Source organism: Balaenoptera musculus, chromosome 1 (assembly GCF_009873245.2).
Source record: "Balaenoptera musculus isolate JJ_BM4_2016_0621 chromosome 1, mBalMus1.pri.v3, whole genome shotgun sequence".
NCBI classification, from domain to species: Eukaryota; Metazoa; Chordata; class Mammalia; order Artiodactyla; family Balaenopteridae; genus Balaenoptera; species Balaenoptera musculus.
In genome coordinates, this window is record NC_045785.1 from 32,600,867 (window position 1) to 32,621,636 (window position 20,770).

The 20,770-nt window shown below is 39.7% G+C and overlaps 2 protein-coding genes across 3 annotated transcripts in view; both read left to right on the forward strand.

Moving 5' to 3' along the window:
* Positions 1 to 10,196, forward strand: part of RLF (RLF zinc finger) — a 79,308-nt gene extending 69,112 nt beyond the window's left edge. For both annotated transcript variants that reach the window (XM_036851835.1, XM_036851845.1), the window contains 2 exons: positions 273 to 414; positions 5,079 to 10,196. In XM_036851835.1, the coding sequence (XP_036707730.1) occupies positions 273 to 414; positions 5,079 to 9,728 (4,792 nt within the window). In that variant the 3' untranslated portion in view covers positions 9,729 to 10,196. The remainder of the gene's footprint in view (positions 1 to 272; positions 415 to 5,078) is intronic.
* A 6,151-nt stretch (positions 10,197 to 16,347) lies between these two features.
* On the forward strand, positions 16,348 to 19,046 carry TMCO2 (transmembrane and coiled-coil domains 2). Its single transcript, XM_036851857.1, has 2 exons — positions 16,348 to 16,651; positions 18,649 to 19,046. Exons 1-2 carry the CDS (start codon positions 16,418 to 16,420, stop codon positions 18,961 to 18,963), a joined length of 549 nt encoding a protein of 182 aa, XP_036707752.1. The 5' UTR covers positions 16,348 to 16,417; the 3' UTR covers positions 18,964 to 19,046.
* Positions 19,047 to 20,770: the final 1,724 nt, after the last annotated feature.

Consider the following 20,770-nt stretch of genomic DNA (forward strand, 5'->3'; position numbering starts at 1 on the left):
CAAGATGGGATCTAAGTAAGTCTTTGAAAGTGTCAGCATAAAGGAAGTAGTCTTTTGTTGTTTTTATTTTTCCCAGGTACAAAGAAGAAAGAAGTGGGGGAATTTTCAAGGAGGATTCTTCTTAATAATTTTACTAGTTTGAGAGGAAGCAGAATATAGACATTTTTTTTCTTCTAGTTTTTATTTACTGTCACCTTTTTTTCACAAACCAAAAATTGGGGTAGCAAATACCAGTTGCTTTAAATGTTTTACCGTAATCTTTCTTTTTATAGGGAATTGACTCTCTTTTGGAGTAAACTGCAAAGAAGAATCGATCCTTCTATAGACACTTTTTTGGAGCGCTGTCGTCAGTTTGGTGTCATAGCTAAAACACAGCAGCATTTATTTTGCCTGATTAGAGTTATACAAACTGAAGTGAGTAATTTATGCTTTTTATGCTGATTGTTGTGGAGGGAAGAAATGAGTGGGGAGATAACTTCTCAGGCAACTCCTTTTAAATAAGGGAAAATGAGAAATAATGGGGTTTAATAAGGTTATGGAATGGGACATATCTAGCTGTTTCTACAGACTTACTTCCTGGGAATCTACTATTTTTTTTCATGGGAAATAGTGATTGACTTGACAGACCACTGGAGGAAGGAAAGATTATGTTTCTTGGTTGTCACCTCAACCACCCTATATCTGCTTTTCCTAGAACAGTGTTCTATATTTTATACAGGCATGTTTGTTTGCAAATTAACATAATAATTATAAATAAAGAAAGTAAAATTGTATTTTTCAGCTCCTTGAGGATAGAGTGATAGATTCTCTAGGTTTTGGAGTAACAGAACAGTTCCAGAATCGACTGTACACAAATTATAAACTTCTGTGCAAATTAGGGGACAAGTTAGGTTTTTTTCGTTTTTTGTTTTTCTTAAAGAAATAAATATTTCCTAAAATGAAATGAAGTGCCTTGTTTTTTTAGTTCAGTCCCATAAATGTATGCTAAGACTGCCAGCCTGGAGATTTGAGATGATTCTTATGCTATGTTCTGTTTCTGTTTTGTTTTTAATACCTACTCATGACTGAGGTCTCTATATACCCATATCTATAATGGTTTATGTGTATGTTTTATGGGTTACATCTTTGACAACATCCAGGGATTGTTTATACTAAAGTCAAGGCACAGTTGTATCTTTGATACCTCCCATCTCCTTTAATGTAACCTTCCATATCCTATACTTTATTTGAAATACGTGTATCTAGTCTTCTCCAGTGAAGATAGGAAAAGGTAAAAGTTGTCAGAAGCAAATTCATGGTCAGATAAGCTAGGTGATAATTATTTCTAATCACTGCAAATGAAGTTGTGTCTCCTATCTCAGAGAGAACATGTTCAAGTAATTACAAAACTTGCCTTGTTTAAAAAAAATTAGTGGTACAACTGGCCTTTAAAAAGTTGTGTTCTTTTTTTTTTCCAATCTTTAAGGGAAGTATGAGTTTTCTGTTGCTGCATAACAGATTACCACAACTTAGCACTTCAGTTAACACCCATTTATTAGCTCACAGTTTTGTAGGGCAGAAGTCCAGCACAGTGTGGCACGGTTCACTGCTCAGTATCACAAGGCTGAAATTGAGGTGTTGGCCAGGCTGAGTTTTTATCTGGAGGCTCTGTGGAAAATCCACTTTTAAGCTCATTTTTATTGTTGACAGAATTCAGTTCCTTTCAGTTGTAGGGCTGAAGTCCTCATTTTCTTGCTGGCTGTCAGCCACGGTCTGTTTTCAGCTCCTAGAAGCCACCCTCATGCCATGCCTTCATTTTCAATCCAGCAAAGGCGCTAGGAATTCTTCAAGTCTGACCTCCTCTACCTCTGACTTCCAGATCTAGATTTAAAGGGCTTGAGTGATTAGGTCAGGTCTAGGTAATCCACTTGTCTTAAGATCAGTGGATTTGAGGCTTTAATTACATCTGCAAAGTCCCTTTTGCCATGTAACGTAACGTAATTATAGGAATGATATTTATAGGTTCTGCTTATACTCAAAGCAAGGAGATTATACAAAAGTGAAGGTCAGTGGGGGTCGTCTTAGATTTCTGTTTACCTCAAGGAACCACAAAAAATGGGAAAGCTGCTAGAGGATTAGGGAAGGTGGGCTTCTGACACAGACCAAGGAATTTGCTGTCCATTTGTATAACCAGAACCCATTTCTTTTTCATCTCAGTCTAGGACATTTTCCACTGTAATCCTTGTTTATATTTGTCCTGAAGGGTAGGAAAGATCTGGACTGGTAGGTGGAAGGGGAGTGAGTGTGGAATTCTTTTCAAATTGAGAGACTTACCTCTAGCTTTTTAAAAGAGAGGTGATCTAACCTGTATCAGTTGGGATCTAGTTCTACTGTGAATGGTAGATATCCCACAGTGATAGTGGTGTAAAGAAGATAGAAGTTTCTCCCTGTCCTATACAGGTAGATAACCCAGGTAGACAGGCCAGGGTTGCTCTCATGGCTCCACATATCAGAAACCCAGGTTCCTTTTATCTGCTGTTAACACTTAGCTTCCATCTCATATTCCAATCCCAGCTATAACGTCTCCATTCCAGATAGCAAGAAGTGGAGTGGAGAGCAAACCACACTACAACACACCTTTTCCCCCACTCCTTGCAACACACACACACACACACACACACACACTCACATCTGGCTGCAGGGGAGAGCTAGGAGATAAGTTGATTATTTGATTATTCCAGGTGACTTTGTAACCAGATAAAACCAGGTGTTCTGTTTTTATAAAAGAAGAGGTGAAACGATATTAGCACAACTAGCAACCAGTCACATAGCCCTTGGGAAGGAAAAGGTTAATGATGCTGAAAAGCTTTTGTGGGCGTTGGGTCTCTTGTGGAAGGAGGGCCTTGTAATAGAACTTCCTTATTTTCTGGGCTTCAGTTTTCTATAAACAAAGAGCTTAAACCAAATGATCAATTAAAAGTGCTCAGAGTTGTTAAATTTTGATTCTGTGACTTGAGAAAGTCATATTGGAAGGGATGACTTTAGAGAATCTAGGGTCTCTCTCAAGATTTTAAAAATAGTATGACAGAAGAAAGGATGTGGATGTGGTTATACTTGAAGTAGAAGGCTTAGGAAGAGGGATAATCTTGAAGCCAGTTTATCTGGCCTTAGGGCCCTTCTTGGTGGAACACATAAGTAGTACTGTTTGGCAAAACATGACGTTGTTTAGTTTAATCCCTTCTCTTTAGTAATAAAGAAGCTGAAAATTAGAGATGCGTGACTTTTAAGGATCTAGACCATGGGTATCTTGACAAATGGCATAATGTGATGTAAGGTTATCATTTGTAAGTCAGAGCACAGAGGACTTGGAGAAAGTCTGTTAAGTTTTAAAATCATAGGTTCTCAACAAGTTACTTAACCCCCTTGGAAGACTGTGAGATAAAGAGCAAAGAATGTCTGTTCTTTCTTAAACAGCCTAATCTAGTTGAAATGGTAAAATTTTGTGAAATCATTAAGAACACTTTTCAAAAAAAAAAAATAACTACCATTATACATTCTGAACAGATATACCAAGAAGTTACTTGTTAAAGGAGTGATGAATAAATTAGAATTAGGTTATGGAATGTGAAGCTGAATTTTGAAGAAACTGATAGATATGGATAATTTGATAAGTTTTAAACCAGGAAGCTGAAGAAGTGCCTTGGCATATTGTATCAAGGGCACATGGGATATAGCCAAGTCAGTTAACTTTGGAGTTGGTATAGAGTGTAAAGTGGTTAAGACTCAGACACTGGGAAAACATGCTTTAAGTTTAAATTCTTGCTCCTCTGCTCACTAGCTGGTGACATTGGGCAACTAATTTTCTGAGCCTTGGTTTCTTCATCTATAAAATGAGGAGGATGTATGCAAAAAGTTTATTTAGAATAGTGCCTAGGATGTAGTAAGGAGTCTGTAAATTGATGGCAATTATTTCTTTGTGTTCTCAACATTTAGAATGGTGCCCAACGAGAATAATTGCTTAGCAAATTGATGTTTGAACAGTGGAATTTATCCTCAAATATTTTACATGGGGTTCTGTTGAATATTTACTATGTGCCAACATTGTAATACTCATTTTGTGTTACCTTATTTCATTTTTATAACAACATTAGGAGGAAAATCCAGTACTGCCACTATAATTATCATTGTACAGATGAGGAAACTGAGGCTTAGAGGCGTTAAAAACTTCTCACTGTAGTGAAGCTGGGGTTCAAAGTCAGTCAAAGTCATACTCAAAATTCTGTGCTCTTAAGTACTGTATTTTAAGCCACTCTGCCATAAGATCCTGCTTTTCTTGGTTTATATTATTTTCACGCACCCTTTCAGCCTCTCACATGAAAGAATCATCTTAAATGCACTTGCCTTTTATCATATACGACCAGATCTTTTTTGTGATTTTTGACTGATTTCTGAGAACCTGCTGCTATAGAGAAATTTTCTGTTGTTTTTCCATGGGAAACTGAGATTTCAGTACACCTGTAACTATAGAGTATTAATTCTTTTAGGAGGAAATGGAAAGGATCATTTATTCTAAGCCTTGAGGTTTGAAAACACCCAATTGTTCATGACATATGAGTTTTTTAAATTGAATTCAATCTTAGACTCACTTTTATACATGTGTTTCCTCTTGCACCCATTTATTTAAGCCCTATCCTTCCTGCCCAGCTTGAGACAATTCTTTTTTGAATCCTTGAGTGACCTTATTTATCCTGAGCTCCTTTGAATTTATGTGCCTTTATACATTTTGCACACAGATACATTCCTTGAGGGTTAAGGACTGCTTTAATATGCAGTGCCTTATAAAGTTGGATACTCTATAAATGTACATTGTTGTTGTTCATGGTTGTAACATCTAATCCAGTCCTTTGCATGTTGAAAGAAGGAGGATCTAAATGTAACTTGCAGGAAGAAAGATTTAAGATAAAATTTAAGAACTTTAAGTTTTAAGAAGTAAGTGTGTGTGTGTGTGTGTGTGTGTGTATGTGTATCTTATCAGTGAAAGTTATGTAATGTTTCCAAACTGGGAAAAAAAACCTTTTCTTCCCTATTTTTCTTAACAGGCACAAGATGCTGGTCTTGGGGTGTCGATTTTACTATGTGTCAGAGCTCTTCAACTCAGATCAAGTGAGGATGAAGAAATGAAGGCATCAGTTTGTAAAACAATTGCTTGTCTTTTACCAGAAGATTTAGAAGTCAGACGAGCCTGTCAGCTTACAGAATTCTTAATTGAACCCAGTTTGGATGGATTTAATATGTTGGAAGAACTGTATTCCCAGCCAGATCAAAAATTTGATGAAGAAAATGCACCAGTTCCGAATTCTCTCCGATGTGAGCTTTTACTAGCTTTAAAAGCCCACTGGCCTTTCGATCCTGAATTTTGGGACTGGAAAACTTTAAAACGACACTGCCACCAACTTCTAGGACAAGAAGCCTCAGATTCTGATGATGACCTAAGTGGCTATGAACTGTCTATTAATGACACAGATGTTTTAGAGTCATTTCTTAGTGATTACGAGGAAAGTAAAGAAGATAAACAATATAGAAGAAGAGATTTGACAGATCAACATAAGGAGAAAAGAGACAAAAAACCCATTGGTTCTTCTGAAAGATACCAGAGATGGCTTCAGTATAAATTTTTCTGTTTGTTATGTAAGCGGGAATGTATAGAGGCCAGGATTCTTCATCATTCTAAGATGCATATGGAAGATGGAATTTACACCTGTCCGGTTTGTATTAAAAAATTCAAGAGAAAAGAAATATTTGTTCCTCATGTGATGGAACATGTTAAAATGCCACCAAGCAGAAGGGACCGCTCTAGAAAGAAATTACTGTTGAAAGGCTCTCAAAAGGGAGTTTGTCCCAAGAGCCCTTCTGCAGCCCTGGAGCAAGGTCAGTCATTGAATGAACAAGCCAAAGGAGAGTCACATGAATATGTTACATTCAGCAAATTAGAAGATTGCCACCTGCAAGACAGAGATTTGTACCCATGTCCTGGCACAGACTGTTCCCGTGTGTTTAAGCAGTTTAAATACTTAAGTGTGCATCTTAAAGCTGAACACCAAAATAACGATGAAAATGCCAAGCACTACTTAGATATGAAAAATAGAAGAGAGAAGTGTACTTACTGTCGACGACATTTCATGTCTGCTTTTCACCTGCGAGAGCATGAACAAGTGCATTGTGGTCCTCAGCCTTATATGTGTGTATCTATAGATTGCTATGCTAGGTTTGGATCAGTGAATGAACTGCTTAACCATAAACAAAAACATGATGATCTGCGTTATAAATGTGAATTAAATGGCTGTAATATTGTTTTCAGTGACTTGGGACAGCTTTACCACCATGAAGCACAACACTTTAGGGATGCATCTTACACATGCAACTTCGTTGGCTGTAAAAAGTTCTATTATTCCAAAATTGAATACCAGAATCACCTCTCAATGCATAATGTTGAAAGTTCAAATGGAGCTGTGAAGAAATCAGTGAAACTTGAGCCTGCAGCAGGGGAAAAGCAAGATTGTATTGATCAGCCCCATCTACTTGACCAAGCTGATAAATCACATTTACCAGAGGATCTTCTTTTCTGTGCAGGATCAGCTAGTTCTCAAATAGAAACTGCAGAAAATCTGAAAGAAAACAGTGACAGTAATTCTAGTGATCAATTAAGTCATAGCTCTTCAGCTTCCATGAATGAAGAGTTAATTGACACACTGGATCACTCTGAAACCATGCAGGATATATTATTGTCTCACGAGAAAGTCTTTGTGCCCTCCGGTTTAAAAGAAAAATGTTCCAATGTGGCAGTTTGTTTTGATGGGACTAAGTTTACCTGTGGTTTTGATGGCTGTGGTTCCACGTACAAAAACGCAAGAGGCATGCAGAAGCATCTAAGGAAGGTTCATCCATACCATTTCAAACCCAAAAAGGTAAAGACAAAAGATCTCTTTCCCTGTTTGGGTAACGAACATAATCCAACAACTGAAAAGTTTGATAAAGAACCTAAACCTAGCTCAGACACAAACAGTGACTCCCCAGATGAAGGTCTAGATCACAATATTCATACTAAATGTAAACGAGAACATCAGGGTTATTCCTCAGAAGCCTCCATTTGTGCTTCTAAAAGGCCGTGTACAGAGGATACCATGTTGGAACTTCTGTTACGCTTGAAGCATTTAAGCTTGAAAAACTCAATAACACATGGATCTTTCTCAGGGTCATTGCAGGGGTACCCATCCAGTGGTGCTAAGTCTCTTCAAGCGGTGTCACCTACAATCTCAGACCTTAATTTTCAGAATCAAGATGAAAATATGCCAAGTCAGTACCTGGCACAGCTGGCAGCCAAGCCTTTTTTCTGTGAGCTTCAAGGATGCAAATATGAATTTGTGACCAGAGAGGCTTTGTTAATGCATTATCTTAAAAAACATAATTATTCAAAAGAAAAAGTCCTTCAGCTAACCATGTTTCAACATCGGTATTCCCCGTTCCAGTGTCATATCTGCCAAAGGTCATTTACGAGAAAAACACACCTTAGGATTCATTATAAAAATAAACATCAAATTGGCAGCGACAGAGTAACTCAAAAACTGTTAGATAATGAAAAATGTGATCATGAAGGCCCATGCTCAGTAGACAGGTTGAAAGGTGATTGTTCCGTGGAACTTGGAGGTGATCCCAACAGTAACTCTCAGAAGCCACACTGTCATTCTAAAAAGGATGAATGCAGTTCAGAAACAGATTTGGAGTCATCCTGCGAAGAAACAGAAAGTAAAACATCTGATATTTCATCACCAATAAGTAGCCATAGAGAAGAAGGAGAAGGAAGAGAGGGGAGAGGTAGCAGGAGAACTGTTGCTAAAGGAAATCTCTGCTATATTTTGAATAAATACCACAAACCATTCCATTGTATCCATAAAACTTGCAACTCCTCATTCACTAATCTAAAAGGCTTGATTCGCCATTACAGGACTGTACATCAATACAACAAAGAACAGTTATGTTTAGAGAAAGACAAAGCGAGAACCAAAAGGGAACTTGTCAAATGCAAAAAGATATTTGCTTGCAAATACAAGGAATGTAACAAACGTTTCCTGTGTTCCAAAGCTCTTGCTAAGCACTGTAGTGACTCTCATAACCTAGACCACATTGAAGAGCCGAAAGTGCTTTCTGAAGCTGAGTCAGTGGCCAGGTTTTCCTGTAACCAGCCTCAGTGCCCTGCTGTTTTTTATACATTCAGCAAGTTGAAGCACCACTTGATGGAACAGCATAATATTGAAGGAGAAATACATTCAGATTATGAAATTCATTGTGATCTTAATGGCTGTGGCCAGATTTTCACCCATCGCAGTAATTATTCTCAACATGTGTATTATCGACATAAGGACTATTATGATGATCTGTTTAGAAGCCAGAAAGTGGCAAATGAAAGGCTACTAAGGAGTGAAAAGGTGTGTCAAACAACTCACACTCAGGGGCATGAACATCAGACTACCAGGAGATCGTTTAATGCTAAGGCTAAAAAATGTGGCTTAATCAAAGAAAAGAAAGCTCCGATTAGTTTTAAAACAAGAGCTGAAGCCCTCCATATGTGTGTGGAGCATTCTGAGCACACGCAGTACCCTTGCATGGTTCAAGGATGCTTATCTGTGGTAAAGTTGGAGAGCAGCATAGTGAGGCATTACAAACGTACCCATCAGATGAGTAGTGCCTATTTAGAGCAACAGATGGAAAATCTTGTCGTTTGTGTTAAGTACGGTACCAAAATTAAGGAGGAGCCCCCTTCTGAAGCAGAGCCCTGTATAAAGAAAGAAGAAGATAGAAGCTGTGAATCAGAGCTCACAAAGCACAGCCATTCCCCAGGTGACAGTAGCATACCTGTCCAGACCGCCGATTCCCTTTATCCAGGTGAAAGGGATGGAGGTCAGAAAGGATGTACAGAAAGCAACCCAGTTTTTGATGCAGATACTCTGCTCTACAGAGGAACTTTGAAATGTAACCATAGTCCAGAAACCACTTCTTTGGAACAATGTAATACAGTTCAGCCTCCTCCTTGTAAAATAGAAAATTCCATTCCTAATCCTGATGGGACTGAAAGTGGGACTTATTTCACAAGTTTCCAGCTGCCTTTACCAAGGATCAAAGACTCAGAAACCGGGCAGCAAAGTTCAGGGCAAGAAAACACTGTAAAAAATTCAACCCATGTCCCAAAAGAGAATTTTAGGAAGCATCCACATCCCAGGTCATTTGATTTGAAGACTTACAAACCTATGGGATTTGAATCTTCATTTCTGAAATTTATTCAGGAAAGTGAAGAGAAAGAAGATGATTTTGATGATTGGGAGCCTTCAGAGCACTTACCATTAAGTAATTCTTCACAACCCAGTAATGACTTAACAGGGAGTGTTATGGCAAATAATATGGTGAATGACAATGACCCTGCAGTTGACATACCTCATTCTTCCAGTGACTCTGCAATTCATGAGAACCTGACTGCAATCCCACCTTTAATAGTAGCTGAGACGACAACAGTTCCTCCCTTGGAAAACCTGAGGGTTGTATTGGACAAAGCATTAACAGACTGTGGAGAACTTGCCTTAAAACAGCTTCATTATCTTCGGCCAGTGGTTGTCCTTGAAAGATCTAAGTTTTCCACACCAATTTTAGAGTTGTTTCCAACAAAAAAGACAGATGAGCTTTGTGTAGGAAGTTCCTAAATAGCAATTTTGTTTTAGAAACAGACTGGCTCCAACACTGCAACATGGGGACAATTGCCAACTCGAACAAAGGCTGAGAACCAGCCACACCATTGTTTAGGGTAGAATAGGCTGTGTATTTACATGAATGTATAATATCTATGTCAGCAGTATTGGCTGAGTCCATTAGCTCTCCAGTTGGTTTATTGATTGGGTTTTTTTTTGTTTGTTTATTAAAAAAAATGGAACTGTATTCTTGTTTGGTGCTAATTAATACATCAAAATATATTGGGGCTTCCTTTTTCAAATTAAGTGTGCATGATTGTATATGGAACAAATACTAAGATCCCAGGGTGGGAGGGCTAGGGAAAGGGATATGTTCTTACTTGACTTGAATGTGCACCTGAGGGTGCTCTGTGTAATATATTGTACACTACAGCATCTTATATTTTTTGAGTTGAGTTTCAATAAATTACAATTTTTCACCCATTTTTTGTTTAGTCATAATGAGTTTTCATGCCACACATAAATTGGAATTGCACTTATATTTTCTGGAATGTGCACTTATATTTTACCCCAGTAGTTTTTTGTTTCTTATTAACCAAACCATTCAGATCAAGCTTCTTTTTGAATGACTATTGTCTTAAAATTTTTGTGGAAAGAAAATTCCGAGATAGAATAATTAGCTCTGGGAGTCAAGATAGCTCCCAGAAGAGGATGTCCAGGAGTTGTCCAGGTAGAAAGGAGAGCGTATGCCGAACATAATGTGAAGGGCACAGCAAATTCAGAGATGTAAAGTCATGTTTCCAGGCAACTACAAATAATTTGATAGGCTGGCAGTAAAAGGGGAGCACTGGAGCAGATGAGATTATTGTAGAGATAGGCAGGAACCAAACCATGAACACTAAGGACTTTGGACTTGAGTCCATAGGCAGCTGAGAGCCTTTGAAGAATTTTGAACAAAACAGTCATATTAATAATCTATAGATCACTTGAAATGAGTGTGATTTGAGGGGCTGAGAATGGAAACAGTAGATATTAAGACTATTGAAGTAATTGAGGCAAACTTGGTGAGAGTCTGTACTGACAACTGCAGTAGAGGGATGAGTAGATGAAATTGAAAAATTCAAGAGGATTATTGGATGTTGGAGGGTGAAGGAAACGTTTTGAGGAAAACTTAAGGTTCAGTAGTGATAAAGCCAATTGAGGTGGGACTACAAAAGGAAGAAATGGATTTGGGGGAAGAGGATGGAATGTATTCTTATAAATACAGAAGCTTTATTCTCTGTTCCTTTTAAAGTTTTCAGCCACTTTCATTAGCTAGCAATGAAACGACTCATACTCCTAATGTCCCTCTCTTATGCCTCTGGTTAAGATTTTAAGATCTTTTCTCTGACCCTTAAACCTTGTTTTATCAGCTCTTCAGGGATTTCATTCTGCCACCTCCTCACCCTAAGAGTCTAAAGCACCCCCCAAGCCCAAGTCATTTCTTGGCTCAGATCCTAGTAGGTAACAGGATTCTCAAGATTCTGTTGAAAGAAAAAGTGACAGAGTGGAACATCTTAGAGGTTGAGGTCACTACTGACTCCTTTGGGATCTTTGGCTAATTTCTTCTGTGGGCTTCAGTTTCCTCACTTACGAAGTGAGGAGGTGTAGGTGATCATTTTGAAAGGTCCTTATCTGTGATCTGAGCATGAGAAATAACCAGTGGCCTCATTTAAAGAATTCCTAATACTAGAGATTTTTAGATCAGAGCAAGAGAAAGCTGCTAATTTGTTTAAGACAACTATATCCAGCCAAAAAAAAATTGTAAAAATTTAAAAATAAAGGGGAGGGCTTCCCTGGTGGCGCAGTGGTTAAGAATCCGCCTGTCAGTGCAGGGGACACGGGTTTGAGCCCTGGTCCAGGAGGATCCCACATGCCGTGGAGCAACTAAGCCAGTGAGCCACAACTACAGAGCCTGCGCCCTAGAACCTGCGAGCCACAACTACTGAGCCCATGCACCACAACTACTGAAGCCCGCACACCTGGAGCCCGTGCTCTGCAACGAGAAGCCACTGCAATGAGAAGCCCGCGCACCACAACAAAGAGTAGCCTCGGCTCGCTGCAACTAGAGAAAGCCTGCACACAGCAATGAAGACTCAACGCAGCCAAAAATAAATTTTTTAAATAAATAAATAAATAATAAAATGGAATTCCTTGGTCGTCCAGTGGGTAGGGCTCTGCACTCCCACTGCAGGGAGCAGTTTCGATCCCTGGTCAGGGAACTAAGATCTTGCATGCCGCCCAGTTCGGCCAAAATAAAATAGACAACTATATCCTTTCAACCACCTCTGACTCCTACCTCCTGAAAGGAACAAGTGAGTCCATTTGCAGTGGAACCAAACCCTAATTTTCAGAACCCAATTGAAAGTTTGCTTTAAGATGACCCTAAGATCATTTTCTGTTCCAGTTGTAGTGGCTTGCTTCGTTTGATCTTTATTGAAGACAATGTTCTGTTAAAAACCAGCATGTGTGATTATATGATACTATAGAAGATCAGAGGGTTATTTTTGAAGTTTTTAGTACTGTCATTTTTACTTGATGTCTCTTTGGGGTTTGTCCCCAACCCCTGACACAGACCTGGAAGCACTGAGTTTGTGCCTCCTAAAATGATAGGTGGAAGTCGAGAATGCCAGACACTTTGATTCTTGAATTTTACCCAGAATTCTCTTGCTTCCGTGTTTCCCCATGTTCAAGAGCACATGTGTGAAAGAGAGTGAGTGGGGAATAATGGAGAAGAAAGGTTTTGATTAGCCTTCCTAGGGATTTCATCCCTAACCTATCCTCTCGGTCCCAGGTTACCTACTTTTGACCTGCACTGCGAAGGGCAGTCACTGGAGAACAGAGTCATTAGCCAAATATTTAAAGATAATTCCAGATGTTTTGGGAGATTAACAAAGCAGATTTGTGACAGGATCTGCCATCATGGAGCTTTAGTGTGAGAGCGGGGGTAGCTTACACGTTCTAATCCAAGTGTGGCCGTGGGTCAGCAGCATGGGCATCACCTAGGAGCTTGTGCAAAATGTAGAATGTCAAGTCCAGACCTCCTGGTCCAAAATCTGCATTTCAGTAAGATCTCCAGATGATTCATAGGCACAGAAAAGTTCTAGAGGCAGTGGCCCAGAATACGAAGTGGGAAGTGCTGTGAGAATGCAGGATAATTACACTTTATTTTTTTAGCACTTTACATAAAATTATCTTGTTGAATTTTCATAACAGCATGAAGTCAGTACTGTTAGTATTCTTATTTGACAGATAAAAACTTAAGAGAGGGATGAAGTGTCTTGCCTAGCTGATAAAAGCTAGGAAGAGGTGGAGCCCAGTTTCCAATCTCATCTGACTGGAAAAATATCAGGGAGGGGAACTTAATGTGAAGGAAGAAGGGTGGAAAGTGGCAGGTGGTATTTAAAGTACCAAAAATACCACAGTTCTGTAATTAAGCTGTATTTTTTGTGAAAGTGAGTAGTGGGAGATAAAGTTTGAAGCATAGGTAAAAGCCAGGGCATGCAGATCCAACTCCACTCATACGTCCAGTGTTGACAGTTACTCATGTGAGAAAGAGGTGGAAAGGAGAAACTATTGTTTCTGTGAATATCATGTGACCTATGAAAAAGTCAGTTTTTCTTTGGGAAAGAAACTTCTGAAAGTCAGAGAAGTTGCTTGGTCCCCTCTTCACCCCCATGGTAGACTGTGAGGCCTCGCGGCTTTATACTCCAGATTCGGGACACAGCCTCCAATTATGTACAGCTGAGTCTGCAAAGAGTGGCCCACTGTGCTAGCAGGCCTGCCTTGTCTACACTTGCAGAAATATAGTCTGTGACGGCCTGCATTTGGAGGCCTGAACCTCTCTGAGGAAGTAACTGGGATAGTCAGGAGATTTAAAAACCTGTCAACCTGTATTTGGCAGGTTTAGCCTGGAAAAGAGAAGACAAGAGGCATAGGAAAGCTATAGCCAAATATTTACTAAGCACACACCTTCTGCCAGCTCCTGGGGAGAATGTTGAACATGACAGGGTAAGTTTCCTGCATCCTGGAGATTAGAGTCTAGTCAGGAAGACAGACATTAAACAAAACACTACAAATAATTAGTTAAATAAAAGTGCTACAAAAGATGCCCTGACTGAGGGAACCAAAAAAGAGGACAGGAAAATCTTCCTTAAAGGAAGCAGTGTTTAAACCTGAAGAAATAATAGGAGTTAGGATAATCCAATTATGTGCCAAGGCTTTGTGGTACAACAGCTTGGTGTGTTAGTGACATTGACAAATCTAGTAGAGCTATAGAGTTAAGAGAATAAAAGGGAAAGGGGTAGGAGAGAAGATTGGATAGGTCAGCAGGAGCCAGGTATTTTAGTGCCTATAACCATGGTCTAGATTTTGGATTGTTTGAAAGACAATGAAGAACCTAGTGAAGGTTTGAAAGTAGGCACTGCATAAATCATAAGTTGCAGTGTAAGTCAAGAAGTCCTAATAGGGCACAATGTGGAAGTGACTGAGGGATGGATGGATGGATGACACTAAAGGTGGGCTGAGGTACCTTGCATGGTGATAAAGTCATCATTGGAGGCGTTCAGGTGTCCTAGAGGGGAGTCAAACAATAAATGGGTTTTCAGACTAGATTCTCTTTGAGGGACTTTATACTATTGAGATCCACAATACCTTGCATTTGGTCATAAACATCACTATAAATAATAGTTGCCCTCTTTTACACAAATTATCGAATTCTCATTATAGTAGCCCTACAAGGTAGGAATTACTCTCACTTTAACAATGAAGATATTGAGCCTCAAGTTAAGTAACCTGCCCAAGGTAACAAAGTTAGTGAATAGTACAGCCAAAATTTGAACCCAGATCCATTATACTCCCAAAGGCCTATCCTCTTAACAGCTACTCTATAAAGCTTCTATAGAAATGAGTACACAAATACGGTAATAGGCACTTGATGATTGAACAGTTTAGGCTATAAAGATATTTGGAATTCTTCTAGGGGACTTTGTATTTACTTAAAAATATTCGAATGCCTGCTAAGTACCAAGCACTAGGGATACAGTAGTCAATAAAATGGACATGGTCCCTGTCTTCCTTGAGTTTACAATAGTCAGGGAAGATACATTAAACCCAAAATTGCACAAATAACCTTAATCGTGTTAAGTGCTTTGAAAGTAAAGTCTAAGGTGCCATGTAACAGGGGGATCTCATCTAGTATAGGAAGTCTTGGGTAATGATTCAGTTGTCACAACCATATTTTTCTCCAAAAAGTTTTTGGTTATCATTCTTTATGGTTTCTGACCTAGGTTTAACTTGTTATAGTAAAATCCCAAGTCTTATCTGAGTAATTTGTATTCCTTTCTAGAAAAGATTCTGGTTGTGGTCAGTCACTAGCTGACTATGGGTTTAACATCATTAGCAGTCGCTCCTAAATCAGTAGGTCATTTCGCCCTGACATGGTACTATATATCCAACAACATTCTAGACTCCACTTTCTGGATGTGTCCCTGACATCTCAAGCAACTTGCCATACCTCTGCTTCCTGCAAGAACAAAACAGTTATTCTTTCTCCACCAGGCTTCCCTATTCATTTTCTTTCTTTCAGTCAACCAGATGAACAAATCAGAATAGCATCAGACAATATTTTTCTAGAAGTTGTCATAACTGACCCTTTCTCTCCTTACTTACCATGCCCCTCCCCTCCTCTTGGTGCAAACCCTCTTTTGGATTCTTGCTGTCTTGGTAACTGATCTCACAATTTATATTATACGCTTGTGTGTGAACTACCTTTTTTCATGTAAGATTTTTGGGAACAGACCTTATATTTTATACTTTCATACCTCCTTGTTGAGTAGATAGGTACTAGTCAGTAAATAATGGATTTGATAACATGGCATATAGGTTATGGTACAGCATGCTACTGTTTACAAAGTGCTTAGGAAATTATACCATTTGTTCCTAATATAAATCTTATGAAGGAGATGTAAACAGATGAGCAAAATGAGGCTCAAATATGTCAAAAGCTTTTCCAAAGATCACGATTTCTAAGCAGTAGTGACATATGAAAAAGGAAATGCTACAAAATGATCCAGTAATAACCTCCCTCCACATTTACCAAGTAAACTATTCGCTCTTTAGGAAAGCCCTTTTTAGATCCTGTCTCCTCTAATCTCCACTTAACCTCGGTTTTCTCAGTTGAATTGTGAAAATAATTGCTCTCCAGCCCATGGATTGTTGGAAATGTTCTATACACTGTTTAAGAGGGTAACCACTAGCCACATGTGGCTACTTAAATTTACATTTAATAAAATGTAAAATTCAGTTCCTCAGCCACACTGTCCACATTTCAAGTGACTAGTGGCTTCCATGTTGGACAGAGCAAATACAGAACATTTCCATCATTGCAGAAAGTTCTGTTGGACAGTGCTGTGTTAGAGCTAGGACTTGCCGAAGATTAGAGAGAGTGCTGTGACTGAACTGAAAACTCAGGCCACTGTCTGCTTGATTTTGAGTGAGAAGTTTCAGTGGGTGAGTGGGAAACAAGCTGAGCTTCAGAACAGTGATATCACAAAGCACAGCTCACAATGGCTTCAGAACTGGACTCCCAGACCACTCTTCCTAACTCGTATCTAGGTTCCTAAAGCCTCTGCATACGCAGTTCCTGGAGCTGCTGTTATATTAAAATGTCACCTTTGTCTTCTATCTGGGACATCATAATAGATTATCTCTCTCTGAGCTCGATATGGAATTATCTACAAGCAACTTTTCTGGGAGAGACTAGTGTGCCTCAGCAAACAAATTTGGGGCTACTAGATAATCTTGTTCCGGCTGTGCAAGTTATCCTGGGGATTTCCTTTCTGATTTTGTTGGGAATAGGAGTATATGCCTTATGGAAACGAAGTGTTCAGTCAATTCAGGTTATACTCTTTTGTTACAGAGAAATTTAAATAGTTTTACATTGAAATTTAGTCAGTTCTCTCCCATATGGCTGCCACCCAGTTTTAAGGCCATGCAGATAAACCAAAGTGAACCTTTGTCTCTGAAGTTGGTTGAAACTACGTTATCCTTAAAAACTTCCATCAGTTAGGTTTTTGGCATAAAAATGGTCTTTCTCACAATGATCTTTGGCTTGTCTTATAATAAAACACATTAAAGAAGTTCATAATCTGAGAAGGCAGCCTTACCTCCAAATTTATTTGATCATATATTTGTATTCATCTTTGAGTGTCTAACCGTGTGCCAGACACCGTGTGGAGTACCTCTTATAGAATAGCACTGCAAGTAGAAGTGGGATCTTGGGTTTCGCCTTTCTGTTTTTACTGTGCCTTTGCTCTGTAACTGATGAGGAAGAATGTATATTTATTTAGTCATCACAATGAATATACGGGGGCTCTTTTTGGGAATAGGAGAACAATTGGCTGGGATCATGAAAAACATTTAGGATTTTACATACCTCTGTTTAATTACCAATAATAGCTATATTGACAATATAGTTAAAATGCTTTGAGAATCCCAACAATTCCATGAAATAGAGGTTATTTTCACATGACGAACAAGGAAACTGAGGTGCATTGAGGTTCAGCCTAAATTTAAGGAGATGGGATTTAAAAAGGGCTTTGTTAAAGGGTGACTGGTTTACTTGGTAAATGCTGAGATAAGTTATTACTGGATTATTTTGTAGCATTCACTTATTTTCATGTCACTACTGTTGAGAAATCAGTCACATGCATTCTCTTAACCTCTCAAAACCTTGCATGGTAGGCAGGGCAGGGTTATTATCTCCATTTTGTAGGTGAGGGAACTTGGTTATCACTGACCCAAGGTGACATAGATTGTAAAAGCTGGCAAAGCTGAGATTTGAACCCAATTTTTAGGATTCTAAATTAAATTCTTCTCTAAAAATCTCATTTAATATAGTCCAAATGACCTAAATCCCCAACAGGGATTTGTGTGTCTACATATTCATATACATGTATTTCAATTAGAATATAGAAGAATAGAAGGCAAAACACCAAACTCTTATCTGTACTTCTGGGTTCTGCTCTTGTTTGGTTATTGTTTAATTCAATCAGAAAGATGAATTCGCAGCCCTCCAGACACCTCAGCCAAGAAAAAGAGGTAGTATAACAGAGTGATTAATAAGCTCTGGAGTCAGACTACAGGGGCTTCTTCATTCTGTCACTTGCTGTGTGATCTGAGAGCAATCACTTAGCCTGTAAACCCCACTTTCCTTATCTGTGAAATTGGCTTGCTAACAGTGCCTCCCTCAGGGTTTTGGTGAGGATTAAAGGAGATCTTGTATGTATAAAGCCTAGCACACAGTAGTACTCAATAAGCAGTGCTAGTTATTATAAGGAAAAAAGATGATTTTTCTTTCTTTTCCTACCAGGACTCTGTCCTAGCACATTAAAAAAATTTTTTTTCTATGACCAGGAAATCCAGTGTTTCAGACCACTGTGTCCTAAGAGAATATACATGGAAATCAGAATTCCTGGATTCCAGTCCTGGCTCTACCATTTCCAAGTATATGACCTTGGACAATGACAGAGGCCAAACTGGAAGGCATCTAAATGGTTATCCAGCTCTGTTTTTTTCTACATACGTAGGTCCTGCATAGGGAAGGAAACTCCTAGCATAGAGCCTTGCATGAGGCGGACTTTCAGCAAACAGTATCTACTATTATAATCTTTATTAATTATATTAATTATAATAATCCCTGACCTGCCTACCACTCCATTCTGTGGTAAAGATCAAAAGACAAAATAGGTGTGAAGATGTTTTGTTAGAAGGCTTGGCATAGGAATGAGGGATTATTATTACTTTTAGAGTTGTCTTTTGTTTTTGCATCTACAGTAAACTGTGGCATTTCACATGAATAAACAAGTAACGTTCAACTTCTGTTGTTTTATTTTAGAAAATATTGTTGTTTGCAATCACCCTCTACAAACTTTACAAGAAAGGCTCAGATTTTTTTCAGGCTTTGCTGGTCCACCCAGAAGGGAATGGTCTCCCATTTCAAGACAGTAATATCTTCTTATCTTTGGGTCTGCAAGAGAAAATTCTGAAAAAACTTCAGACAGTGGAAAACAAAATGAAGAACCTGGAAGGGATGATCATTTCCCAAAAACCTGCCACAAAGAGCGATTGCTCCTCTGAGCGCTACTGCAGCTGCTCCGACTGCCAGAGTCCCTTGCTTACATCAGGGTTTACATCCACATCTGAAATGTGATGGACTCCAATGTTTTCTAGAAAAGCACTGTTTCCCTCATGTGTGCAGTGGTGTATCAATAAAGACAGAGAACTATATTGAAATTACCCAGCCAGGACTGGCTCTCTATTCAGCAGGGCCCAGCTCCCACTTGTGTGTGTGGTGGGGTTACGTGGGGGATCGTGGTGGTTAAAAATGTCTGAGATTGTGGTGCCCACTTGGCAGGCTGGAGACCCTAAGCAGCCATATAGAAAGAATCATGGGAGTGGGAAAAGAAGGGAGAGTGGTCAGGGATGTGGCCTTGAGCTCCATGCTGAAGAGGTTGGATTCGATATAATAAAAACAGCAAGAAAGTGCTGTTAAGGGTGATGCTGTGGACTGTCCTATAGAGAGGGAGGCTGGCTCTTGTGCTGGTTTTTGGCCTAAAGGTAAATATGTGGCCTGGAGTCTCCCTGCATTAATTATTCAGAGGTGGGCAAGGGTGGGGCTGGACATAAAGGAGATTGTTTGATTTTATCCAACTTTTTCTTTTTAAACATTCTATTAATTAATTAATTTATTTATTTTTGGCTGTGTTGGGTCTTCATTTCTGTGCGAGGGCTTTCTCTAGTTGCGGCCACTCTTCATCGCGGTGCGCGGGCCTCTCACTATCGCGGCCTCTCTTGTTGCGGAGCACAGGCTCCAGATGCGCAGGCTCAGTAGTTGTGGCTCACGGGCCTAGTTGCTCCGTGGCATGTGGGATCTTCTCAGACCAGGGCTCGAACCCGTGTCCCCTGCATCGGCAGGCAGATTCTCAACCACTGCACCACCAGGGAAGTCCTATCCAACTTTTACTAATTCTTTTACTAATTCTCTGTGCTAAGAAAGCATTGTGATCATCCTTGGGAATCTATTCTGAGTGCTTCTGGAGCACTCAGTTTGGTTGGTTGGACAGGTCATTTCAGAACAAGGAATTATAAAAATAATACAGGGAATTCCCTGGCGGTCCAGTGGTTAGGACCCCGCGCTTTCACCGCCGAGGTCGTGGGTTCAATCCCTGGTCAGGGAACTAAGATCCCGCAAGCCGTGCAGCCAAAAAAAAAAAAAAAAAGATAATACAGAACAAGGGTCATATCTTAACTTAGGTGAATTCTCCTCATGTGAATGCTAGCTTAGCAGGGAGGGAAGAAGGGAAGGAGGCACCTACCTGCCATTCCACTCAGTGAGTGTGTCCCCTGATGAGAAAGATGGCGTACTGGGGAGATGGTGGTAGACGGTCGTCTCAGTGGGTCTCAGATTCCACAAGCCTTATAGTGTGTGCATTTTGCCACAGTAAACGTGATTACAGTCATTGAAACAGTTTGTAACCATCTGACACCTAAATGAAATACTTTATAAACAGTGATTTGTTGCCATGCTGGAGGAAAACTGGCTGCCTTATTCCACAGGAGACAACACAGCAGTCTCCCAAGTGATGCCGAGCAGAGCCCTGTGGGGTTCCCGGGCATGGAGGGTGTTTTGTCCCTCATTTCTTGTAGGCAAGATTCCAGCCTCCATGACCTTCCCTGAGTTCCAAAGGGCAGATTCGAACAGTTGCTAATCTAGGGAGGAGCAGCCAGGAAACCACCTGAGGCAAGATTAAAGGGACCAGAGAAGCTCATCAAGATTAGGAGACCACCAGAGACCCTGCACACACGCTAATCCTGTCAGCAACCCCACCCTTTTGAAACTGTGCAGAAGAAAGAAGAATGCAAGACTTGTCGCTGCCTTGATCCTTACCACATACCTCTGACCGCTACCCCGGACTGTATAACCTCTCCCTATTCCCCAGTGAGGGGGGCACAGTTCT

Coding starts and splice junctions, on each gene's coding strand:
- TMCO2 (XM_036851857.1), top strand. CDS start 16,418: ATGTCACCTTTGTCTTCTATCTGGGACATCATAATAGATTATCTCTCT. Junction 16,652..18,648: donor GAAGTGTTCAGTCAATTCAG/GTTATACTCTTT, acceptor GTTTTATTTTAG/AAAATATTGTTGTTTGCAAT.